This window comes from Callorhinus ursinus, unplaced genomic scaffold (genome assembly GCF_003265705.2).
Source record: "Callorhinus ursinus isolate GAN/ISIS: 27379988/994484 unplaced genomic scaffold, GSC_fseal_2.0 scaffold61, whole genome shotgun sequence".
Lineage (NCBI taxonomy): Eukaryota > Metazoa > Chordata > Mammalia > Carnivora > Otariidae > Callorhinus > Callorhinus ursinus.
Window position 1 is genome coordinate 4,779,795 of NW_027397123.1, and position 26,155 is coordinate 4,805,949.

A 26,155-nucleotide genomic window follows, 5' to 3' on the forward strand; every position below is an offset into this window, starting at 1 on the left:
TTCCTTGGCCCACGTTGCTCTCCAGAATTCTGCTTCCATGGGTGTCCATGCCCTGCCCCTCCCAGGTCCCATGAACACTGCCCCAACTGCCCACCCCTTCTAGCTCCTGCAGAGCAAGCCCACAGAAGGCACTCAAGTTCATCTGTAGCTCAGCACACTCTCATCTGTTTCCTGGCCAGAGAGCAGCAGGAAACACTGACCAGGAGGGGTCAACACCATCCCCTGCTCCCTCAGGACCGTGAAGGCACCCCAAGCCCAAGACCCACTCCCAGAACCCACCATCGCAGACACCCCCACCCCAGGCCTACAGTCAAATACAGGATTTGGGCCTTTTCTGTTTGTGGGCTGGCCTCCACAGGGTCTCTGAGGCTGAGAGCCCTCCAAATCACCTGGCTCTGGGGGCACCCCACTTTGTAGGAATGAGTGGGGAAAGGACACCAGGTTCTCTTGGCCTCATTCAATTAATTCAACCGCCCTCCCTTTCTCTCTCCCCCTCTTGCTCATTGTCTCTCAATATCCTTCTCAATCTCGCTCCCCACCATTCTCTCACTCGATCTGTCATACAATGTCTCTCTCTCTCACCATCTCTCCTGATCAATCTCTCATGCTCTCTCTCAAACATGCACTCACTCACAATCTTTCTCGGTATCTCAGGGATTCTCTCTCTCTCTTTCACACGCACACACACAAAACACACACTCACAGCAGGGACCCAGCACTCAAAGGTCTGTGCCTCTAGGCACCCCAGCACAAAGGCACACCTGGAAGTGTACCACCTGGGACACCTCTGCACACACCCGATGTGCAGTGTGTATAGTATCTGTGCAAACCCCTATTCTTGGGTCTTTACATCCCACCTCCGGCTCCTCCAACGGGCAACTAAGGCTGCACTCAGATTTGCAAACCAATGTGGTGGTGGGGTCCTGAGTTGAGACCCCAAAGGCCAGAGCAGCATGGAGACAAGAGTGAACAGCCCAGACAGATCCCGGCCTGGAGAGCACACTGTCGAGTGAGGAGACAGACATCAGTATGACACACCAAAGTACAGCAGTGATCAAAGGCAGTTAGGTGCCAACATCCAGGGAGATAACCTAACGGCAGGTGGCTTTGGCACCCAGGGCTGGAGAGTCATGGGCAATCTACCTGGCTCAGAGTCTGGCTCTCACACCGCTCCCTCAGCCTCAACAACCATCAGGTCAGCATAACTCCTGAAAACGGACTGGAAGATTTTGGGAAAATGAGCTTGGAGAGCAAGGACCCCAGATTCCGGGTTTTCAGTGTCGTGTGATACCTGGAAGCCTGATGTATTCCTGTGGCTGAGAGCTCAAGGATTTAACCAGGAAGGAAAGCGGATCCAGGCAGAGCCAACAGCGTGTGCAAAGGCTCTGCAGTAAAAGGGGCAGTGGCGGTCACCAGTCCTGACTGAAGCGACACAGAGCCCTGGAGCCCAGAGAAAAAGAGCCAAGTGCAGACAGAGACAAGGCCACTGCCCCCCAGGGCCACGCATTCCTTTGCCCTGACTTTCAACAATGCATGGCCCAGGAACTCGGAGTGGGCTCCACAATGTGATGACTCCCCCCACGCTGGATTAGGGAGACGCAGTAACCAGGCTGGAGCAGGTGTGGGTGGTGACCTCCATGGCTGAGAGGTCAGGGGTCATCTGCACAGCACACACAAAGGAAGAGAAAAGAGAACGGGTGAGTTTGCAGCAAGGAGAGACCAAGGGCAAAGCAGCAGCTCTGACGTCAGAAGCAAAAAGAGAGGACAACCAGAAGAAAGCTTTGCAGTAACTGGCTAGAAAGCAAAACCACCCAGCTCAGTAGTAAGAGAAAGCCAGAAACAGCTTCCCGTTCCTGAAATGTACTCTCTTGCCCCGTTGAGATCACCGCCTCCAAGAAGCCACCCTGATCTTATCAAAGTCCCCTTCTCAGAAAACACACACTTCCCCCATCCCAGGACAACCTCTGCCTTTATACAGATACTTGGTGAACACCAAACTACCCGTGTACTTGCTCCCCTCAGTCCGCCAGGGGGCCCCACAGCTCCAGGCCTCAGTCCAGCTGGCCCCCAACAGCTGCCGCTTCCTCTCTGATGAATTCCAAAAGGCAATCTGGGACAACGTTCTGTTCTGATTCCTACAGCCTTGCTTCCCCAGCTGTGATCCTACAAGCAAAGAGACCACATCTAACAGGGGAGGGCAAGAGCAGTGGCCAGGAGCACCTCACTGGTGACTCAGGCACAAATGAACTTAAGTCAAAATATCCCACTGATGGGTTATCATGATTAGGGGTCTCTTGCCGCAGGGGCCACCCACGGGTACAAATCCAACATAAGCCATCGCTGAGAAGTCCCAGCTTCCCAATGCTGATGTGTCTTTCAGAGAAAGAAAATTAATCTGCATTTCCCCAAACCACATTTCATTAGGTCACTGCTCTTCAGACACGGACACAAAACCCCACATTATTCCGAAGTCTGAAAAGCAAACACATATTTTGAGATTTTAGAAGGATTTATACAAAAATAGTTAAAATACAACGTTTTTACAGCCTGAAAACTAGCTATATGATCTCCCAATAGGACATTTGTGAGTTTCTTGTAATTTGTCTAAGAAATAACAACCGTGGGCCAAGTTTTTAGAAGAAAACTATATTCTTTTAAAGAAAATGAAAATATTCTCAAAGGAAAAACTTAATTTAAGTCAAATCATACGCTTTTGTCGTGGAGCCTGATACGCAGAGCGTTCCTGCAACAGGTGTTCGCCCTGCCACGCGGACAGGGCGCCCCCTCGTGGTGTCTCTTGACCGAGAGCCCTGTGGCTGGAATTTGCGTGAGAAGGTTCTTTTCCCAAGGCTGAAGGATGGCGAGCGGAGGGGGCTGGAGGGAGGGGTGGTCCCCAAGCCTGGAGCCAGGGATGGGGAGACCCGGGCGAGATGGTGGCTGAAAACACCCATCAGAATCCCGGTGACCAAATCCCACTGTGGCCAAAGGCAGGGCTCCTCGGCAGGCCCCCGCTCCCCAAGGGTGTCATTCTTCACCCCCTCCTGTGACCCCACCCGCACAGGACGCCCTTCCCACCCACCAAAGGCTCTTATGAGACACGCAAACACGCGTGTCCTCCGCCAACCCCCGCCTGCCAGACCCCACCCCTGCCCCTCCAGGAGAGGTCTGAGACGGGGCCCCTTCTGAACCGGGAAACGGAGGGCCGGTGAGAGGAAGGAGGAGGGCGGCCCTGCACCCCGCGCCCCTGCACGCGGTCTGGGAGCCGGCCCGAGGCCGCGGGGCGCAGGGGTCCGGGAACGGAAGGCCGGCGTGGGGCGGCGGGGTCGGGGGGTGCGGGGCGGGGGGGAGGCCGGGCAGGGCCGGGAAGGAAGGAAGCGGCCGGAGGAGGCACAGACGGTGAATAAATAGAAGCAGCTCCGCCGCGGGGCCGGCCCCTCGGACGACAGCTCGATGGCATGTGGGGGGTGGGGGGGGGTTAGCGGGGCAGCCGCGCCCCCGGGACACGGAGCTGCGACACTGACCTGGTCACCCATCCCGCCCGGGCGCGCTCTCTCACGCACACGCACGCACACGCACACGCACACGCACGCACACGCACGCACACGCGGGGCTCCCCCTCCGCGCTCAGAGCTCCGTGACGTGCACGGCCGGTGAGGGAAGGGGGCCTGGCCGGAGGCGCCTCAGGTGGCAGCGGCGGCACAGCAGGTGGCCCTCCAGGGGGTAGCAGCGGCGTCCGTCCTCCCCGCTCAGCTGCAGCCCGCAGTCCTAGGGAAGAACACAGCCCCAACCCCAGAGTCAGCGAGGGGGGTTACAGGAGAGTAATGGGGTGGGGCGGATCTCTGGGGCCCCGTGCAACTTCTGAAGGACTTTGGCTTTGGGGGCGGGCGATCTGGAGCCCAGGGTCAGCCACAGCCAACCGGAGATGCCCCTTAGACTCCCAAAGGAGGCAGTGAGGAGGGAGGTAGCCGGACACCAGCCTGAAATCTGCTGGAATCTGCGGGAGGGCTGGGCAGGCCACGGGGGCATCAGCCCAGAAATGTGGTATGGCTTTCAACAACAACCGATTAGGGCGCCGGGGTGGCTCAGTCAGTTGAGCCTCCGACTCTTGATCTTGGCTGAGGTCATGATCTCAGGGTGGTGAGATGGAGCCCCGCATATGGCTCCCGCTCAGCGGGGAGTCTGCTTGTCCCTCTCCCTCTGCTCCTCCCCCTGCTCACTCTTTCTCTCTGCAATAAATAAAATCTCAACAAACAACCGGTTATGTCTCCCCGGGGAGTGCAGATAACTAGAAAAGAGAAGCGGACCCACAGCTAAGCCGCAGAGGCTCCCACATGAAGCGGAAAGTAGAGGAAGACCTGAGCCAGAGGGATTTGAGAGGAAAATAAAAATTAGGAAAACTAAAAATGGATGGTCCTAAAGAAACAGTGAAGAGAGTCATGGAGGGCGGGTCGGCGTGCAGAAAGCCGAGAGGTCAGGACAGTGACAACTGAGAAGTGTCTCCTGGATTCTACCACACAGGGGTCACTGGTGACTGGGGGGAGGTGGGGAGGTCAGCTACCTGACCCCAGCACCTTAAGAGACGGAGGAGAAAAATCGGGAGAGATCAGTAAACACGGAGTTGTGTTTTCTGTCCCGTACCTTACCGTTTTACCACTGCAGTATACTTTATAGGTGAATTGTCTGTGTTAACAAGTGGTGAGATTCTTACTGGACCTCAGTAAATGACTGGCAGGAAGCGGGAAGGGCAGCATGGAGGGTGCGCTGTCAGGACTGGGGCAAGGCCAACTGCCCAGCTTCTTCCTTCCTCTGCCCCCCAGCCCAAGGAGACCCCTTTGGTCACACTCTCACCACATCCAGAGCTAGCCTGCTTTGACATTTGTTCCCAGAAGGCCCTGAGACCAACACCTGCCCCGCTCCACACAAGTCACATTCCAGGAATGTCCCTGTCCTGCTACCGGACCCTGACCGGGCCCCGCCGCTACCCACCACGCTCCAGAGAGGGGCCGAGCACGAAGGCCTGGAGACCCTCACTCCTGGCCAAGGGTCTCCCTGGGGACGGCAGCCCCAAGGCTCTGGCTGTGCATCACCTGAAGCTCACCTTGTACGTTGGCTCTCAGCATCAACCTTCCCTGTGCTTAGCGGTCGTCCCCAGGAAGCAGACAGGATGCTCTGTTACGTCAGAGGGGACACCGTGGCCCTTCTGTAGGCCATGCGGGCTTCTGTTCCTCCTTCCCTGGTCCCCCAGCAGGATCCCAGTTCCCACTGGGCCACCTGCCCCACCTGAGGCCACCTGGTTCCAAGCAGACCCTTGACTGCTACTGAAGATTTCTCATGGACACCGCTTTTCACTGGGGCCCTAAACCCAACGTGCTTTTCCCGGTTTCTCTCCTACCTCTGTTCACTCATTCTTGGCGCCCCCATATGGCTGCTTTGCCTCCATGCACCCCCTAAACATTGGCGTTGCTTGGGCTATCCTGAGCCCCCGCCCCTGCCCCCACAGCTCTCTCTGGAAGACTTCATTCACTCCCCTGGCTTCACCTACATGTTCATGATGAGACTCAGGTGTCCGGCCATGACAGTAACAAGGACTGAATCTCCCATCCTACCTTTAACAGTGAAAAACCAGGTAAAAGATAGGAAACACTTGATTCTCAGACCCCAGATGACAGACAAGGCAGGTCAGTGATCTCTGAGAGAAGGGAGATTCATGAGGTGAGCCCTACAACTGCCCCAACTTACTACCTGAAGAGATTGTCCAGGCTGCCCAAAGAGGGCCCACTGGTCTCCTTGCACTGAGAATCCGGGGAGGCCAAGGCGATGAGAAACCACAGGGCAGAGTATCAGAGAGGAGAGAGCTGTGTGTGCCCACGACTCCCAAATTCCTACACTTACAGCCAGTCTTGGAACTCCAGCACGTCTAGCTGCCCCAAGGACATCTCCACCCAGAAGTCCCCAGTGTCCCAAATGAGAGCCTCTCTTCCTTCCACCTCTCGCCCTCGCTCTTTCCCGGAGCCCTAATGGACACCTCCTAACCCCCAACCTGCCCCATCCAGTCATGGCCCAAGTCCAGTCCCTTTTAGCTACCTGACCATCACACAACTCAGTGTTCTACCCTGAAGCCAAGACCACAGGCTTGACCCCACCAGCCTCCTCCGGGAACCGCAGCCCCACGCTCTCTTCCTCTGTTCATTCTCTGCATGGCAAAGAGCACCCTCTCCAAGATGCTCATGCCATCGTGTCATCCTCCTCGATCATTCTCCACCACCCTCAGGGTAAGTCCACACGCCTCAGCTGGCATATAGCCTTATGTCCCCAGCTCCTGCCAACTTCTCGTTGGCTCAAAACAACGCAGTCACCTTTGCACCTAAGCACATTCTGCTTCCACTGCCTAGAAATGCCTTTCTTACGGCCTCCTTGGGTAACTCATTTTGCAAATGTTAGCTTGGGTGTCACTGTCTCCAGAAAGCCTTCCCTGATTCTCCAAGGCCTCCTATGTACTCTGACAAGTCACCTTGATAGCAATACCAACCCTGTACAGATACTGTGCGAGCACTCATGACTGCCGTAACAGTGGGGACTCCTTATTTTTATTCTCTGTACATCCCCAGCACCCCCACACACTGTAAATCCTCAGTAAATAGGTGACTGAATGCAAAACAAGGGCTGAGAACATATCTTGGGGAGAAGGGAGAGGGCTCCCTGGGGAGGGCAGGGCGAATGGGGCAGAATCATAAAGGAGGAGGAGGGCCCACAGAACACAGAGAAAAGGAGCTCCCGGTGGAGGGGGGCTGCCCCAGCCACCAGCACTCCCGGGGGGCCCCAGGCTCACCTCACAGTGGTAACACTCCACGTGGTAGTCTCTGTCCATGGACACCACACGGATGGTGGTCTCACAGCCCTGGAGGACGAGATGGGGTTTGCACACAATCAGCACGCTGGGGGTTGAGGTGCACACACCTACACAACACGGTCTTGTCACGGCAGACGTGCATTCACGCCCACTTTGCTGCTTCCATGGGCAGGGCACACGCCTGGACATCCTCCCGCAGCTACGCCTCATGACAGCACGCACACGCATCCGCGAGAGCGGTCACGTGGGTGTCACTGTGTGCACACACGTTCTTTTCCATTCTTTGCAGTCAGGAAAGACCGTGGCCAGGCCTGCTTCCCCAGGCACGCCGGCTTGGGACAGAACCAGCACGTGCGGGAGACACAATGCCGAGAGAGCCGCCCCACCCAAGGATGTCTCCTGCCTGGACTGCATCCTTCCCTCGCCTGCTCCCCCCACCACCTCAGCCTGCACCGCTAACAGACCCTGGGAGCGATCCTTCTGTCCATGGGCAGTGAAGCTGAGGGCCAACTTTCTAACTCATGCAGGGATGCATGGGTACTTATGGGCCTGAGGGATATGGGACAGGAGCATCTGCTCATCCCTCCCAAGACCTGGGGCCAACCTGAGCAGAACCAGGCCGAGGCCGGGCTGGGCCAGGCACCTGATCATCTCCCAGTGAGTGGTTCCTACCTGTGCAGGGAGGATAGGACGGGCACAGGAGGCACATTTTGGTGCAAAAACCCTGGAAGAATAAAGGAAACCAGAAGTGACCAGCTGAGTGGCCAGAGGCCAAGGGCAGCAAGGCAGACCGACCCACGGTAGCCCCTTGACATGGCCCAAGCATCAGGACCCCTTTCCTTGTGTGGACACACTGGGCTGGGCGCCACCTCTGTGGTGCCTTCTTGGCCTTTTATCTGGCTCGCCAACTCACATCCACCCCATCACCTCCTCCAGGATGGCTTCAGGTTCTCCCTCCCCTCTCCCTCACACTCCCTGTGAGTTCCCTACCCCCTAATGTCCAGGTTTGGGCCTCCCCTTGCTGAGACCCCTACAAAGCCTGGCCGCACACTGAGTTTCAGGGATCTGTGTGGGGCTCCCACCCCGTGCAAGGCAGTAGCACAGGACCAGGGCTCAGAGGGCCAGGCCTGAAGACCCAGCAGGGCAGAACGATTGGCTGCTCATCACAGGGATACCAGACAGGCAGGGAAAGGATGGCCGCAGAGACTCCAAGCCCCCACCCCAGGCAGAAGAGGCCCAGCCCGCCACTGGGAGCAGAGGGGCAGATGCAGGTGGGGCAGCCTGGCGAGTCCCCCGGCCCCCACTAGGAGGGGGAACATGCAGGCAAAGACAAGGAAAGTAAAGAGACGGCTGGGGGCTGAATCACGCAAGAGAGGGCTTAAGGCAGAGATCCACGCCTTGCCGCAGCCACTGAGTGCACCAGGGGAGGCTGGAAGTGGCAAGGCCAAGAATGGAGAGAAGACAGACAGGCCCGTTGGAAAACTGCTTCCGGAGGAGGCAGGAGACATGGCGGGAGTCCCACCTGCCCCCCGCCCCCACACTGGCTACTCACGTGTGATGGCCCCCCCGCCCCCACACTGGCTACTTACGTGTGATAGTCTCTAACGCAGTAGATGTTGTTCTCCAGGTCCACGGTGAAAGGCACCCCGTCCAGGCACTCGTTGCACACTGAGCACCGGAAACAGCCTGGGTGGTAGGACTTCCCAAGGGCCTGCAGGATCTGGGGGTGGGAGGCACTGAAGGGTCAGTGCAGATGGAAGGCTCAGCACAGCCCCCGGAAGAGGCTCTGGCTCTGAGCCCTTGGCAGGTCTGCAACAGGTGAAAGGGTGGGTCCTAAGACCACCCGTGGCAGGGGGGCTCCAGGAGGCTGGGGGAGGTTCTCACCATCTCCATGATGAGGTGTCCACACACGCTACACTTGTCAGCTGTTTGCTGGAACCCGGAGTACTGCGAGGGGACAGAGGGTCCGGAAGGTCATGTGACAAAGGGGCCCTGGCTGCCCAGCCAGCACCTGCCTCCTGGCCCCGGGCCTCCACATGAAGCAGGAGGGTCGCCTCCCCTGCTCCCACCCATGGCGCCGGCCGGGCACCTGCTCTGACTCACCAGGAAGTCCTCCTGGCAGTAGACTTTCTCACCCACGTTGTAGAATGCCTTCCCTCGAAGCCGTCTGCCTACAAAGGACGGGGATGGAGAAGGGGGTCCGTGGGCCCCTGGAACCCGGGGATGGGGCCCCGTTTCCATTTCTCAGGACTCGCCTCCAACAGATGAGAAGCAGATCATGGGCAAATTTTAACATTTCCCTTTAATATTAGGTTATTACTGTGCTAATAATAATTTTTTTTTAATTAAACAGAACATGGGGCGCCTCGGTGGCTCAGTCGGTTAAACGTCTGCCTTCCGCTCAGGTTGTGACCCCAGGGTCCTGGGATCGAGCCCCACATCGGGCTCCCTGCTCAGCGGGGAGCCTGCTTCTCCCTCTGCCTCTTACCCCTACTCATGCTTACTTTCTCTAGTGCTCTCTCTCTCTCTCTCTCAAAGTAAATAAATAAAATCTTAGAAGAAAAACCCTACTAGTACTAATAAATGAGTTTATCAGGGTTCTAGGATAGGTGATCAGAAGGTGAAAACCAAATATCTTTGTATATTGCAATAACAAATGATGGGAAAATGAACTTGCAATATTTAAAACTGCATTCCTAACAGCATCCCAAAAGCCCTGCAAAATACTGAGGGATAAATTTAATAAAAGACATGTGTGACCCTCACCCTGCCAAACCAGACTTGGCTAAGAGAAATTTCGAAAGACCTCCGTAAAGAGAGCGCTGTACCACTGCTGGAAGACGGCTCTCCGCTGGGACTCTCACATTTCTGCCCATCTTACCGAGGACCAGCAGCGTTCATTCTCAATTACCTCCCCGAGGACATTTGTGAAACACGCTGCTTAGAAGACAGAGCTAGCTTATCTCCCTCTGAAGTAGAAAGCAGGTTTTGTCTGCTGTCCATTATAATACAGATAATGTGTTCCTGAGAAACAAGGGACAGAGAGCTTTGCTGACTGCCCATTATAAAACATCAGGGTTCCCTAGCCTTGACATAGACCGACTACATGTGCAGCATCCACCTGGGCCCCTCTGCATCACCCCTGTGGGACTCAAGGGCATGCAGAATGATTCAGAGGTGAAGCTCATCCTGTCTGCAGGGCTATACGCCTCTGCCCCAGGGGGCTCGTGTCTTCAGTCAGCATCAGCGAAACAGTGGCAGATAAACATGTCAGCTTACAAGTAAGGAGAAAAATCTCAGTCCTTGACAATCATCTTCATGGCTTCAAACATCCTGATATTAATTCTCCCCAAACTGATCTAGACTTCAATGCCACGCATTTAAGATCCCAGCATTCTCATTTTTTTGCGGAAACTGACATGCCAATTCTAATTTTGTTTTTTCTTCTTTCAAAGCCTTGTGTTGAGGGCTGACTTCCAATTCTAAAATTTATATAAAAATACAAAGAACCTAAAATAGCCGAATAATCTTGCAAAAGATCAACAATGCTTGGAGACTTACACTACCTATCTGAAGACTTCAAATAATCAAGACTGTGTAACATTGGGGTAAGGAAAGACAGAAAGATCAGTGAAACAGAAAAGAGTGCAAAAATGGCCCATAAATATTTCAATAAACACACAAGTGGGAAAGCAAAGTCTTTTCAGCACATGGTGCTGTGACAAGTGGAGAAAAAAAAAGAAATACGAAACAAAAATGAAACTCAATTCCTCACCTCACACTACACACAAAAGTATATAATGAGGGGCACCTGGGTGGCTCAGTCGGTTATGCATCTGACTTTGGCTCAGGTCATGATCTCGGGGTCCTGAGAATGAGCCCCATGTCGGGCTCCCTGCTCAGCAGGGAGTCTGCTTGTCCCTCTCCCTCTGCCACATCCCCCCTCCCAGCTCGTGCTCTCTCTCTCTCACACTCTTGCGCTCAAATGAATAAATAAAATCTTTAAAAAAAAAAGTATAATATGAAGTGGGTTATCAACCTAAACATAAAAATGAGAAACCTAAGAGGCACCTGGCTGGCTCAGTCAGTGGAGCATGTGACTTTTGATCTCCGGTTATGAGTTCAAGCCCCACATTGGGTATAGAGATTACTAAAAAAATAAATAAACTTAAAAATATATAGACAGATATAGATATCATTAAATATATTTTTAAATTATCTATAAGAAAATAGGGGCGGGATGCCTGGGTGGCTCAGTCAGTTAAGCGTCTGCCTTTGGCTCAGGTCATGATCCCAGAGTCCTGGGATCGAGCCCCACATCGGGCTCCCTGCTCAGCGGGAAGCCTGCTTCTCCCTCTCACACTCCCCCTGCTTGTGTTCCCTCTCTTGCTGTCTTTCTCTGTCAAATAAATAAATAAAATCTTGAAAGAAAGAAAGAAAAAAAAAAAGAAAGAAAGAAAGAAAAAGAAAGAGAAAGAAAAGAAAATTGGGGTGCCTGGGTGGCTCAGTTGGTTGTGTCCGACTCTTAATCTCAGCTCAGGTCTTGATCTCAGGGTCATGAGTTCAAGCCCCACACTGGGCTCCATGCTGGGCTTGGAGCCCACTTAAAAAAAAAAAGTACTATGAGAAAATATTCACAAAACACACATCTGAAAAGGACTTGTATTCAGAATATATATATTCTTACAACGAAATAATAAAAGACTTAAAGTAACTCTCAATTCAAAAGCTGAGCCAAAGACCTGAACAGACTTCATAAAAGAAGATACAGATGGCCAAGAAGCAGACAAAAAGCAGCTCAACCTTATTAGTCATCAGGGAAATGCAAATTAAAACCACAAGATACCACTTCACATCCATTAGAATGGCTAAAATTAAAAAGACGAAAATGCCAATGGTTGGCAAACATGTAGAATAATACATCCCTAACATTTCTAGTGGGAGTATGAAAATGGCACAACCCCTTTGGAAAAGTATGGCAATCTCTTGTGAAGTTAAACATACACTTAGCCTATGACCCAGAAATTCCACTCCTTGGAATTTACCCAAGAGAGACATGAAAACATTTGTCCACAAATGACCTGTATGAGAATGTTCACAGCACAATCCATCAGTGTGTGCATCTACCACAACTTGTGGTAGATTCATACAATAAAATCATACTCAGCAATAAAAACGAGTGAGCTATTAATAATACGTGGATTAGGGGCGCCTAGCTGGCGACTCTTGATCTTGGGGCTAAGTTTGAGCCCCACGTTGGGTGTAGAGATTACTTAAAAATAAAATCTGTAGGGGCGCCTGGGTGGCTCAGTTGGTTAAGCGACTGCCTTCGGCTCAGGTCATGATCCTGGAGTCCCGGGATCGAGTCCCACATGGGGCTCCCTGCTCAGCAGGGAGTCTGCTTCTCCCTCTGACCCTCTTCCCTCTCGTGCTCTCTATTTCTCATTCTCTCTCTCTCAAATAAATGGATAAAATCTTTAAAAAAAAAATAAAGTAAAATCTGTAGGAGTGCCTGGGTGGCTCAGTCATTAAGCGTCTGCCTTCGGCTCGGGTCATGATCCCAGGGTCCTGGGATCGAGCCCCGCATCGGGCTCCCTGCTTGGCGGGGAGCTTGCTTCTCCCTCTCTCACTCCCCCTACTTGTGCTCTCTCTCTCTGTGTCAAATACAGAAATAAAATTTTTAAAAATAAGTAAATAAAATCATTTAAAAAAGACACAGGGACTTAAAAAAAATAACGTTTAGCAAAAAAAAAAAAAAAAATTCAGCCACAAAATAGGACATAATCTACGACTTCATTTATATGAAGTTCTAGGAGAGACAAAACTAATCTATGGTGGGAGAAATCAGAACATTGATTGAGCAGGTGTGATGGGAAATACTGGGCATCAACTAAAAAAGGGCAAGATTAGAGTTCCTAGGATGTTAAAATTTTTCTGTATCCTTGTTAGGGGTGTGAGATACATAAACATATACATGTATCCAAAGTCTTTGAACTATATACTTAAGATCTGTTTGCTATACCATCTGTAACCTGAACTCAGTTACACACACACACACAAAGATAAACTTGAAACGTTATGTGCCACAGTAAAGAAGTGCTGGAAGATTGATGGAGACTTGCCAAAATACTCATAAGAGAAAAACAATTTTGCCCCCTATTCAAGTTTAAAACTTTTCTTACTAAAGTTTGAAAAGACGCCCTGGGGAAACCCCCCTCTACACAGACCTCACCCAATTCCCGCAGACAGACCTCCACAATCAAAAATGATGAAAACATGTGAAGAAACAAGGTATCACGGCCAAGAGTGAAGAGAAACAATAAACAACTGAGGCAGGACTTCAAAGACATTAGATATTAGGATTATTGGACACAGAACGCGAGTATTTAATATGCTTACAAAATAAAAACAGATGTCCGAAACCTGACACTACAAAGACTTCTTGGACAGGACGTTAAAGGCGGTAACTGAAAACAAAGATAAATTGGACTTCACTAAGAATTTCTCTTCATCAGAAGACATCATTAAGAAGGTAATGAAGCAAGAATAGGTCAGGAAAGGAATTTACAACACATATATCCAACACAGAACCCGGTATCCAAGATGCATACAGAACTCCTATAAATCAATAAAAGTCAAACAACCCAATTTAGAAATGGGCAAAAGACTTCAATAGTCATTTTACAAACAAAGGCATTCAAATGGCCAACAGACATAAAAAGGTATATGAGCCTCCACTACGCATCAGAGAGATTCCCATTAAAATCTCATTAATAGGGGCGCCTGGGTGGCTCAGTCGTTAAGCGTCCGCCTTCGGCTCAGGTCATGATCCCGGGGTCCTGGGATCGAGTCCCGCATCGGGCTCCCTGCTCCGTGGGAGGCCTGCTTCTCCCTCTCCCACTCCCCCTGCTTGTGTTCCCTCTCTCGCTGTGTCTCTCTCTGTCAAATGAATAAATAAAATCTTAAAAAAAAAATCTCATTAATATACCACGCCACCCCCACTAGAATGGCTGAAGACTGACAATGCTTCATGCTGGCGGGAATGAGGAAAAACTGGAATTCTAATACATTGCCAATGGGATAATAAACTGCTTCGTCTACTACGGTAAAGTGCTTAGCAGCATATATTAGAGTGACTCCAGGACCCAGAAACTCCACTGCTAGAAAAGTAAGTATAGGAGCGCCTGGATGGCTCGGTATGTAGAGCATGCGACTCAATCTCAGGGTTGTGAGTTCGAGCCCCATGTTGGGTGTAGAGATTACTTAAAAATAAAATCTTAGGGGAGCCTGGGTGGCTCAGTCGTTAAGCGTCTGCCTTTGGCTCAGGTCATGATCTCAGGGTCCTGGGATCGAGCCCCACATCGGGCTCCCTGCTCAGCGGGAAGCCTGCTTCTCCCTCCCCCACTCCCCCCTGCTTGTGTTCCCTCTCTCGCTGTCTCTCTCTGTCAAAATAAATAAATAAAAAATCTTTAAAAAAATAAAATAAAATCTAAAAAAAATAAAAATAAGTATAAAGATCTGTCAATGGACATAGACACAATACAACAGTTTTATTTATAATCACCAAATTATGGTGATCATCAGTACAGCTTAAAAGTCATGTACTGATGACTGGAAGGGGCATAAGGTAATCTTCTGGGATGATGGAAATGTTCTGTACCTTGATCTGAATGGTGATTACATGGGCACATAGACAGGTACAAATGTATCAAGCTGTAATACACTCAAGATTAGTATGTTTTACACTCTTCATGTATTTTCAATCGTGATAAAAAGCAAGACACTATCAAAAATGTTGAGGCAGATTTGAAAAAAGGACCAAAGAGAACTTCTAGAAAAAAAAAAAAATCCAATCAATGAAATGAAAAACTCAGTGAAAGAGTTCAATAGGAGATTAAAGACAGCTGAAGAGAAAAAAAATGATCTGGATCCTGGCTTCTGGAAGACAGATCTGAGGAAATTAAACAGAATGGGAGACAGAGAAATGGATAATATGAGAGGAAGAGATTAAGAGACACAATAGAGGGGTGCCTGGGTGGCTCAGTCGGTTAAGTCAGGTCATGATCCCAGGGTCCTGGGATAGAGTCCCACATCTGGCTCTGAGCAGGGAGCCTGCTTCTCCCTTTCCCTCTGCCCCAACACCCCGCCCCCCGCCACGCTTATTCTCTCTCTTTCAAACAAATAAATACAATCTTTAAAAAAAAAAAAAGACACAAAAGAATGAGAAAGTCTAATACTCCTAACCTGAATTCTAGAAATAAATAACAGAATGGGAGAGAAGCAACTTTTGAAAATGAAATAGCTGAGATCTTCCCCAAATTGATAAAAGACCTGAATCTTCAGAGGCACCTGGGTCCAGGCTCAGTCATTTAAGCCTCTGCCTTCAGCTCAGGTCATGATCCCAGGGTCTTGGGATCAAACCCTGCATTGGGCTCCCTGCTCAATGGGGAGTCTGCTTCTCCCTCTCCCTCCCCCTGTTCTTGCTCTCTCTCTCAAATACATAAATGAAATCTTAAAAAAAAAAAAAGAGTCCCATGCTCTATCGACTGAGCCAGCCAGGCATGCCTACATTAATGAATTTTTTAATGTGAATCCACCCTAGGATTCTTCAAATAAACTCAACTTGGACATAATGTATTATCTTGATTAAACACTGGTGAATTCAGTTCCGGAGGAAAAAAGACGGGAATAAAATAAATAGTACCAAAAAAAAAAAAAAAAATCCCAGAACTGAGGAGGCAAATCTCCAGTCCAAGAGGGCTCTGTGTGTGCCCAGCGCACCCACAATGGCTAAAAGCCTACACTAAACATAAATAAGATATCCTAAGTCAGGCTACTGCTGTATTGTACGACGTCAGAAGCACCACTGTGTTATATCTACGTAAATGGCGCCACCGTGTGCAGAACACAGCCATTTCCAGAGGCCATTATAGCCAGGATTTGTGCAACATGACAGACCTCCTCCCAAGAGCTCCCCAAAGGAAAACGTGGATCACACACACACAAACGCGAATCAGGATGGCGTCAGAATGTAGCTGCAACAGTGGCTGCTGGAAGACGAAACCATGACTTCAAAATGCTGAGGGAGAGGTGCCTGGCTGGCTTAGTCCTCGGGGAGTACGACTCTTAATCTCAGGGTTGTAGGCTCAGGCCCCATGTTGGATGTCGAGATTACTTAAAAATAAAATCTCTAAAAAAATAAAAGGCTGAGTGAAAATTGTTTCAAATTTGGAAATCTATTCCAAATCTAGTACGAGGGTAGAGTAAAGGCATTTCAGACATAGCAGAATTCAGAACACTGACCTCCCACGTGCCCTTTCTTAGAGAACGATAGCAAAATCTTGTAGGCAGTGCTTCACAGCTTTGATTCCTTCCTTCTCCTCCAAGTTGTTCAGTATCCAACCTTACCTCAGCCAACCTGGCTCATTCAAGGGAAACCTGAATCCACTCCCATTATCCATGGATGGGCTACACTAGTATAAAGATAACTTCTCTTCCCTTATTACGGTATTATTCAGAGACTCAGGCAAGTCAGTCAATCATAGGCCTCCCCACCACTCAAGAAACTGGGTCAGGAATGGATGTGTGAGATGCTCTGGCCAATGACATACAAAAAGATATTTGTTAGGTGCTTTCTAGGAAAGAAGTTTCTAAAAACATAACTAGAAGAGATGCCCCCTCTTCCTCCAGACTAGTGGGGTATCATAGAAGTCTCAGACATTTCACCACCATAAGAGAAGTTGCCCTAAGGAAAAAGCCAAACCCAAGGGAAACCCAGCCAAGCTACTCATAGGGCCTGAGGCACTAGATCAATCCCAACCTGAAGCCAGCCCTATCTCTGGGCTCCCAGTTCACTTAGCCAAAAAATATTTTCCAAGTTTAAGCCTCCTCAGCACCTTCTCTGTCATCCCCAGCAAAAAGCTTCCAGGAAATAGTGGATTCAATTCAGGGAGTATACACAGGAAGACACAGAATGGGCACTCCACAGGGGTCCAGAGGACAACCAACTCAGACTGAGTCTTCCAATGGAAATTCAGTAGGATGCCTTATATAATGGAGCCTGGGGTGGGGGAGAAGATATGATGAAACAAGCCAATACAAGGGGAAAAAAGGTTAAAAAAAGAAAAAAAAAAACTCCAGGAAAAGTAAAAGACTATAAGGGGGGAAAAGGGGGGGGGGAAATGTAATCACAGTATAATTCTTGGCTCTGCGGTGAATTTTTAAATAGTCAAAGTAACATAAACCTGGATGACTGACTTAACTGCAATTTATGATGGGAGTACACTGAGAAAACCGAAGAAAGAGAAACGGGTAGTGTAAGAACGTGTTCCTCATCTGTCATAGCAAAAGTAAGGCTAAAAGTGACACATCCCTGCTTGCGCTAAATAAATAAATAAATAAATACATAAATAAATAAAATCTTAAAATTAAAGAAAAAAGAGCAACGTATGCTCGTTATAGATAGAAAGGTGTCTACTAGATCTAGAAATTGCTAAAAAAATATCAAGCGGTTGCTGCTGGGGAATGGGACCAGGAGTGGAAAAATGAGTGGTTTTTTGCTATTGCAAAAATAGCTTCTCGGGGGGGCGCCTGGGTGGCTCAGTTGGTTAAGCAACTGCCTTTGGCTCAGGTCATGATCCCGGGGTCCTGGGATCGAGCCTCACATCGGGCTTCCTGCTCAGTGGGAGCCTGCTTCTCCCTTCCTCTCTGCTGCTCCCCCTGCTTGTGTTCCCTCTCACGCTGTCTCTCTCTCTCAATTAAATAAATAAATAAAATCTTTAAAAAAAATAAAAATAGCTTCTCGGGACTACCTGACTTAACACTGTGCACGAATTACACTTCTATAAAATAAAATATTAAAATGCTTAGTGTAAATAAATGAAAGACATTTGCTTGGGGACAAAGCCTGAAGGAATGGTAGTAGAATTAAGAGTGTAGATTTATTAGGTTGGTTGGGTAACAGCTACTTTTTTCTTTTTACAACTTTGTCTACTTACATTATAACATTTATAGTTTATACTGTGTGTCAAATTGGGAGAAAAGGTACATTGCAGGGAAAAGAAGTATCAGCCCCACACCCAGGCAGCCAGGAGACATCAGCAGCCTGCACAGGAGGGAGGCCCCAACGCCGAGGGCCCCAGGGGCAGACCTTCCCTATGGCCAGGAACCTCTCCTCCCTGGTTCCACGCCTCCCTCCCCAGGGCCCAGCAGATCTCCCAGGGGTCTGGGCCTCCCGAACAGTCCAGGTCCAGAAGGAAAGGGGCTACAACTCAGCTTCCTCCACGCTCCACCCGGGCCAGAGCTGGGTGGTCCTCCATCTGCTTCGGACTTAGGTGCAAGGGGGTCCGTGGTGCAAGGGGGCCAAGGAAGAGGTTACCTACCACAGGAGTCGCAGGTGAAGCAATCTGTGTGATACAGGCTCCCCATTGCCTGGCACGCCTGCCTTGCTCCGTAGATGCCAAGCCCACACTGGATGCAGATGCCTAAGGGAAGAGAGGCAGGAGAGAGCCGAGGTTAGCACCAGAACTGCCCTGATGCTGCCTGACCTTGGGCGAATGAACTTCCCAAGGCCTCCGCCGCTCAGTTACTAATGGCTGACGTGGGAACAATACGGGTATCCTGGGTTTTGTGCTCGTGGTTGTTTGAGGACTCAAAGAGGTAAGGAGAGTACCCAGCACAGAGTCAGGGCTCACCAATACCATCCTTGCCAGCAAAATGTTAATGACATGCGGGGAGTCTGGGTGGCTCAGTTGGTTAAGTGTCTGACTCTTGGTTTCGGCTCAGGTTGTGATCTCAGGATGGTGAGATTGAGCCCCACGTTGGGCTCCGTGCTCAGTGCAGAGTCTGCTTGAGATTCTCCCTCTCCCTCTGCCCCTCTCCCTGCTCCCATGTGCTCGTGCGCATGCTCTCTCTCTCTCTCTCAATAATCTTTTTTTTTTTTTTAAGATTTTATTTATTTATTTGAAAGCAAGAGAGAACAAGCAGGGGGAGGAGCAGAGGGAGAGGGAGAAGCAGGCTCTCCGCTGAGCAAGGAGCCTGATGCGGGGCTCGATCCCAGGACCCTGGGGTCATGACCTGAGCCGAAGGCAGACGCTTAACTGACTAGGCCACCCAGGCGCCCCTATTAATGACATGTTAATACTAGAAAGTCATTCTGAGCCCCTTCACCAGTGACCTGTTCTTGGGTTGACACAAAATCCTTTCCGCTGTCTCTGAGCCAGAAAGAATAAAGAGCACACAGGCATAACCAGGGCAGGGTCACTGAGCTCCCCCAGCCCTGCTTTCCTCATCTGGAGCAGAAGGTGAATCTATTCTTTTGTTTAACCAGCACGTCGGTCGACATTGCTGCGCTACCACATACCCCACAGTTTAGGTGCTGGAGATTCTGCCATGCACCAAGGGTCCCCAGCCTCGAGGAGCCTCTGCGCCCGTGGAGGCGGACAGATGACAAGAGGTAAATAAGTGCTATGGAGGAAAATAGGGCTGACTAAGTATCTACCTGAGTGTGTGAGTTTTAAATAGGACGATGAAGGAGAAGACCCCGGTGACAGGGTGACATTTGAGCTACGGTCTAAAAGAAATCAGGGAGGAAGGTGCCATGCAAGCATCAGGGATTCCTGGAGGGAATCGAGGACCACCCCTAGCAGCACAGTGCCCAGCAGGCAGGGAAGGGGAAGTAAGGAAAAGGGTGACCAGCAATGCCAGGGACCCAGAACGTAGGCCGCCAGCCCGGAAGTCCCCTTCAGTTACCCAGGGTCTCCCACACCCCCCAGGGCATGAAGATGGGCTTCTAGACCTTAAGTCTGCTGCCTGCTCCAGGACATGCTGCCCTCACCATCTCTCCTGCTTTCTCCCAGATCTCTCTCGTTAGCATTTAACCATGGCTGAGCCTCTCGCCTATCACCACTGCCCCAAGTCAAGAAAGCTCAGTCCACACTCAGCCGTCTCCTGACTGTGCAAGACCTCCAGGCTTTCCGTCCTGACCCTGCTCTAGAGGTGGACCGGCTCCTCCTCCTTCCTTTCCAGGATCTGACCCACACCTAACTTTCTGGTTCTTCTCCCGTCCCAGCCCTAGTGGGAGCTCCCTGCACTGTCCTGGGCCTCCCATTCCTCGGCCTCCCCAGGGGAAGGAGGGCCAGCTCGGATGTCCTCAAAACCAGGCAGGCACGCCAAGGCGGCCGAGGGGGACCCAGGTGAATGGAGAACCAGAGCCTCGGCTGTGGATGGCTACTGGGTGGGAACGCAGGCCCAGAGTTGCTAAGGGGTCAAAATTTTCCAAAGAAGCTAGAAATCTAGATTTGTATGTGAAATCTTTCTGCCCTCAATTACTAACTTACATGTTTTGAAAATGCAGACGCCAAACACACCAGGCCCGCAGGTCTCCACACGCGGCTGTACCCGGGCTGCCCAGGGTCCCACCCACGGCTCAACGCCTCACCCCCTGCCAAGGGCTCCTGGCGCTCTGCCCCAGCCCAGACCTCTCCCCTGAGTCACGGATCCACCTCCCAGCAGGCCCCAGACCACTGCAGATCCGGAACAGAGCTCTGGATTTCCCACAGAACTGCTCTTGCCTCCGGGTTCCGGCTCGGGAAACAGCACTTGCGTGTAGCTGGGTTTCGGGAAGCATCTAGGTCTACCCTCTCTTTGTCACCTCCAACGCTGAATCTCAGCTCCTCTATTCCCTGATTGCCACTTCATTCCCTTCCCCTCACTTCCAGTGGCCTGATTCAACGTCACCAACTCTCATCCCAAAGGCCATTTCAAGAGCGTCCTCAACGCCCGGCCCCGAACAGTCCATCCTGCAAACTGCTGCTAGACTCATCTTTCTAAAGTGAAAATAACCAACCGCCTCCCCCTTACCCTTGTCCATCACCTCCGAACACCTGACCTTGTCACGTTCCTAAGTTACCAGAATCCGTGGTGAAGAGTGAAAGTCAGTTGCCCCGTGGGAAGCAGGACGGGAGGCGGGACAGGAGGGGAGGCTATGACTCTGTAGGATTCACTTTTGCTTCTGTTTGCTTTTTTTTTCCTAAATACGTGCTTGCATCACTTTAATAAAAAGACACCGAAGAAAGAGAACCAGGAGCACGGAGTCCGCACAAAATTCAGGGAGTGCAGCATTTTGGAGAGAGTGGACACCACCTGTGGGATGTAACAGTGAGAGGCCAAGGCCTGGCAAGCACCGGCTGGGCTCGGGCGTCACCAGGGTCCTGTGCAAGAGTCGGCTCAGTCCCATGAGGGGAGACTGCAGGCAGGAAGGGTGAGCATGCAGCGAGCCTTTGTGGCCATACAAGAGTGGGTTTGCTTCTTCCTCGCCTTGTTTCTTTTCTTTTCTTTTTAATGGAAGACCCTTTGTATATCCTTATAACCAAAGAAAAAGGGCCAGTGGAAAGAGGAAAGCCGAAGGTGGAGGAGTTGGGGGTTGGAGGTGAAATGACTGTGGTCCTCAGCTCTGGACGTGGACTTGACACCCAGAGGGTAACAGGCGGCCTGCAACTGCGGACCTCAACTTTCTCAGCAAAGTCGAAAGCAAGCGCAAGAGCCAGAGAGACAGGAAGATTGTTGAGGGAATAAAAGAGGGAAAACGGACCAAGGCTTAGGGCGACGGGTGGTGCCCAGAAGATCACAGGGGGTCAAGACCATCACCCCACCCCCCACCCCCAGTATAGCAGCAAAAAAGGGTGCTGGGGCACTGATTCGGAGTCGGGGGTCTGCGGGGCAGAGGGGATTCGAGGAACCAGTGAGACCAGGTGGCAGTCAGAACTGAAGACCGCCCGAGGATGGAAAAACAGGGTGTGGCCCTGGGAGGAGGTGGCTCCAGAGAAGGGAGGAAGGTCACCAAAGAGGTTCTGGGGAAAAAAAAAAGGTTCCGCAAGCCCGAGGCTGTTGGCTGGCTAAGGGCGGTGGAACTTGGTGAGGAGACAAGGGAACGTTCCAAAGATGTCAATGAACGGAGAGAGGGGCCAGGAGGTCAGCAAGTGTCAAGGCCAAGGAGAAGGGGGGATGGCACAGAGAGGAAGAAACACACGGAGGATGTGGAATATCAGACAGCCCTTTTGAGCTCATGCTACCTGCCGACTTCCTTTTGCAGAACCATGCATTATTCAAGTTGAACTGAATGAAACTGCCCCTTTTTAGAGCTCCCAAAACTCAAATATCAGCACTAAGTTATCAGCAATTCAAGCAGATAGTTGCCCATATTTTTATAAATTAGGAAAATGTTACCTAGATCTGGTTTCCCTTGGAAAAAAGAAGACCTACCATCCCTCGCCTCCCACTCCTCGGTGGCTCCCTTGGGCCCCTTTAGAAAGGATGACCCACCAGCTTCAGCCCTTCACTCTCCCACTACCTGCTTGGGTCTGGCCAGCTCAGCTTCACACAAAGAGCCATGAGCAGCTGCGGAGGCTCACAGAACCCACCCCCACCCCCCCGGGGCCCTGCAGTGCAGGGAGACAGGACACAAGCAGTCTCGCCTGAAGAGAGCACAGGAGACGTTTTCTTAAGAAGACCACCGCAGCTTCGGCTCCTGGCACCTGCCCAGCAGGAGAGGAAACAGTTTCCTGACCCATCTCGGCGCTCCCAAGCCACCCGACCGACAGCCGCAAGACCTAACAAACCACACATTCTCACCCCAACTCTCCAGATGGGCCTGAAACCCTTCTGGGCGAGCCCCATCCCAAGGGCAGACCGACCCTGCGGCCCAGACACTCCCTTGAACACCTGAGCCCTCCCAGGCTGTCACCCTGGGCGCAGAGTGGAACAATGCACATCCTTACTCGCCTCCCTTGGCCCACATTCTTTCTCCTGCCCGGAATGCCCCCACCTAGTCTGTCACATACAGCCTCCTCCTCCCTCAAGATCCAGTTCAGGGCGGTCCTGAGCTGCTGGCTGGAATGAACGCATGAAAGATACAAACCCCTGGACAGCCTCGGTCCTGCTGGGCTTGATAAGCACTCCCACCCGCGCCCGCTCAAAGCCAGGTGCCTCCGCCTTCCTCCTTATTTATCCGTAAGGGAGGGAGGGACCGCAGTTAAGAGTCCTACGAGTTATCCAAAGAACTTTAGGGATGGGGAGGCCAGGGTCTGACTGGGAAACAGAGGATGTCAGAGACTGGTGCGCTTTGTAACTGCTGCGAAGCAGGACTCCCTTTGGAAACAGCCCATATACGCAGCACAGCCCAGAGCAAGGACAGCCCAGTGTGACCGGCTTGGTCCCCTTACACCTCAGGGTGGGCTTCCCCTCCCTCACACACTCTGCCTCCGGTCACTGCCATTACCAAAGCTTCGGGTCAGGAGGGTCCCGTGGCACCTGGCCCAGTCCACCTCCCTGCTCCTATCCACTCCCCACACTGCTGGGAGTTACGGGCACACCAGCACCGCGGGGTCCTACACTGACGATCACAAAGCGCAATGCAGGATGAGCAGAGGCAAACGCTAAGGATGAAGAAGAAATGATCCGAAAACGGCTAATTCCGCCTACCGACAGGACTTGTTCCTCAACTGAAGAGCAGTGAGTGCACCAACTCATTTGGCCAGAACCCCTTCCTCGGCCGGAGACTCACAGGCGAAGTCGCCGCTCTAAATAAACCTCGGACCCTGCGGCTTTCACTCACCCCCCCCACCCCCCCCAGCCCCACCGAGACACGCTTTTCTCCGCGCGGCCCACCCCGACGGCGGCGGGGGGCTCGGGCCGGGCGCGGAGGGCGGCGCGGCCGGGCTCGCTCACCGAAGTAGTCCCGCGCCGTGCGCGCCTCCAGCGCCCGCTCCAGCTCGCGGGTCAGCGCCTCCAGCCGCCGCTCCGCCGCGCTCGGGCCGCCCTCTCGGCCCGCGGGCAGCTGCAGCGAAGGCAGAGGAAAGGGGGCCGGCCCCGCAGGCTCCGGGGAGCGAGTGGGCGCGGGACCCGCGCCGGACAGGAGCAGGTCGGCGTAGGCGCCGGCCGAGCCGCGGGAGCCGAGACTGGACACGCTGGAGCGGGCGCTGCCCACCGACGGCGGCCCGGGGCCGGGGCGCGGGTCCGAGCGGCCGGAGCGCGGGCTGCCGTGGCGCTGGTCGTAGCCCAGGCTGATGCCGCTGGAGCGGGCGCTGCCGCAGCCGCCGCCGTCGGAGCCCGCCAGGCTGGCCCGCGGGCTGCCCGCAGGCTGCGCGCTGAGCTCGGGGGCCGCCGCGCGTCGCGGGCCTCGCTCCCCACGGCTCAGTCCGTCCGGCCCGGCCTCGGGGCCGCCGCCGCCGCCGCCCTTCCCTCTGCGGCCCAGCGCCTGCGCCGCCTCGTCTCCTGGCCCGGGCCGCGGCCCCCGCCGACCCCGGCCTGGAGAGTCGCCGCCCGCCTCCAGCTCCCGCAGGGCCAGCCCGGCCAGGAGCAGGGCCGCCTCGTCCGCAGCCGCCCGGGAGCGCTGCATGGCCCGGCCCGCCGGCCCCGGCGCGTCACCTCCGCCTCCGCTTCCCGCCGCCGCTCCGGCCGCGCCGCCGCATCGTCCGCTCCAAGCCCGGAGCCCGCCCCGGGACCCCTGGGCGCGGGGCGGGGCGGGGCCGGCGCCGGGCCGGGGTCGCTCCGCCGGCCACGCGCGGTCCGGGGGCCGCGGCGCTCCGCTGAGTGGCGCGCGCGGCGGAGGAATGCGCGCTCGTAGGCGCCGGGCCGCGCCCCCTCCTCCCGGCGGCCGCGCGGGGGGCGGAGGGACTCCTTTGTGGGGGCAGGAATGCGAGGAAGGAGACGGCGCTGCGGCCTCTGGAATGTGGGGGGAGTGGCGGCGGCGGCGGCGGCGGAGCGGCGGTGGCCGCGCTTCGCCGGGAGCTTGGAGGGGCGCGGAGGCTGGGCCGGGACGCCGGGGCTTGCAGCGGGGAGCCGGCCTCGCGGGCCGAAGCGGCGGCGGTGGCGCGGCGGACCGAGGCGGGCGCCGCCGTGCGCCAGGGCCGTCGGGCCTCTAGAAAGGTCCCGGATTCCCGCGGGCTGAGCTGGAGGCGGCTCCCCCAGTCCCGGCCGGAGTTAAGAAATACGAGCAGTTGACAAACGGTTCCCACATCCTCCCATCTTACTAACCAGCGCCGCCAGGGTTTCAGGCGCTGGGCCGGACTAGTTCAGCCCGGGGAGCAGAAGCGCTGCTCCCGCTCCAGCACCCGGGAGGACGCTGTGCGTCTCGTGCAGATGGGCCCCTCAGGACCTCGACTGACCCCCGACCCCCGCTCCCAGCCTGCCCCGGAGCCATGTGGCCTGCGCATCGGGGTCGGGGCGGGGGGGAGGGGGGAGCGGACTGCCTGGTGGGGAAGGCGCCGAGTGCTGGAAGCCGGGGTTGGTTGGGGACTGGTCCTCCCGCCTGGTCGCTGTGCGCAGGCCCCCAAGGCCAGACCAGGCCGGAAGCAGGCCTCAGGCTAAGCCGGTGGACCGGTGAGCCCCAGATGTGGCCGCCCAGGCAGACAGTCACGAAGAGCTGCGAGGACACCTCCTTTTTCCAGCACCTGCCTTCAAGGGCTCGGGTGAGGCACCAAGGAGGCTCCTGAAAGCACTTGGGCTGCCACAGGTACTGGGACACGGTGGGGCCTTGGGAACCACACTGGGAGGGAGGGGCGGTGAACGAGAGGTAACTAGGGCTTTGTCCCCCAAAATACAAGCTACAAAGTCTGTATTTCAAACAGCTTGTAGAGAAAAGCAAACCGTTACCTGTCGTGACCTGGTGGATTCAGGAAAACGACTTGAGTGGAAGAGTTTTGTCTCTTTGGAGGCACCCCCTTCCGCTCAGAGAATTTCAGGAAGGTGCCCACGGTGTCGCAGGGAGCAGGGATCCTGAATGGGGGGTTGTGTTGGCACAGCTTGACCAGAGAGGACCTCTGGCCTCAACATTGCTGAGAAGCCTGCGGTGGTCCATTCTCCTCAGTTGGCATTTGAGCAGTGTCTCACCTGGCAACTCCTCGGCAGCGCCCCTCAGATCTTGCAGAATTCCAACCTACCCACCCACCCACCCAGCCAACCAAGCTCAGGCTGTGGGGGGCAGGCACAGGTGGACGCATGCGTTTGAGGGAGCAAATACCCAGAGGAGCCATCCCACGGAGAAATGAGCTCCACTCTGAGAAAAGAGGAGCAAATTAAAATCGACAATGAAATATCACCTTTCACTGACCACATTATCTAATATTTAAAAAATGGAAACATTGGCAAGACTGTGGTGAAACGGGCACATATTTTGCTGGTATGGGTGTAAGTTGGTACATCCTGTCAGGAAGAGCAATTTGGTGGTATTAACAGTGTCATAAACAAAAACACTCTTCTACACGGTAATGCTTCAAGAATCTGTTCTAGAGAAGTAATCCAAACTGC

At 53.3% G+C, this 26,155-nt stretch overlaps 1 protein-coding gene across 2 annotated transcripts; it reads right to left on the bottom strand.

The window, feature by feature from the left end:
- Positions 1–2,490: 2,490 nt before the first annotated feature.
- WTIP (WT1 interacting protein) lies at positions 2,491–24,366 on the bottom strand. Of its 2 annotated transcripts, XM_025854373.2 has the most exons (8): positions 23,576–24,357; positions 18,232–18,333; positions 8,954–9,021; positions 8,735–8,797; positions 8,440–8,570; positions 7,523–7,574; positions 6,830–6,898; positions 2,491–3,765 (listed from the first exon to the last, which is right to left on the bottom strand). In XM_025854373.2, exons 1-8 carry the CDS (start codon positions 24,243–24,245, stop codon positions 3,625–3,627), a joined length of 1,296 nt encoding a protein of 431 aa, XP_025710158.1. In that variant the 5' UTR covers positions 24,246–24,357; the 3' UTR covers positions 2,491–3,624. The 2 variants fall into 2 exon arrangements, 1 of the variants encoding a protein (XP_025710158.1); XR_012375980.1 differs by lacking the exon at positions 2,491–3,765 and having other exon boundaries at positions 6,829–6,898; positions 8,440–8,586; positions 23,576–24,366.
- Positions 24,367–26,155: the final 1,789 nt, after the last annotated feature.

Bases quoted from the DNA above. Each gene is read 5' to 3' on its own strand.
- WTIP (XM_025854373.2), bottom strand. From the start codon at position 24,245: ATGCAGCGCTCCCGGGCGGCTGCGGACGAGGCGGCCCTGCTCCTGGCC. The intron at 8,571-8,734 runs GTGAGAACCTCC...TCCCACCCCCAG, and splicing joins GACACCTCATCATGGAGATG to ATCCTGCAGGCCCTTGGGAA. The intron at 6,899-7,522 runs GTAGGAACCACT...CTCGTCCTCCAG, and splicing joins GTCCTATCCTCCCTGCACAG to GGCTGTGAGACCACCATCCG.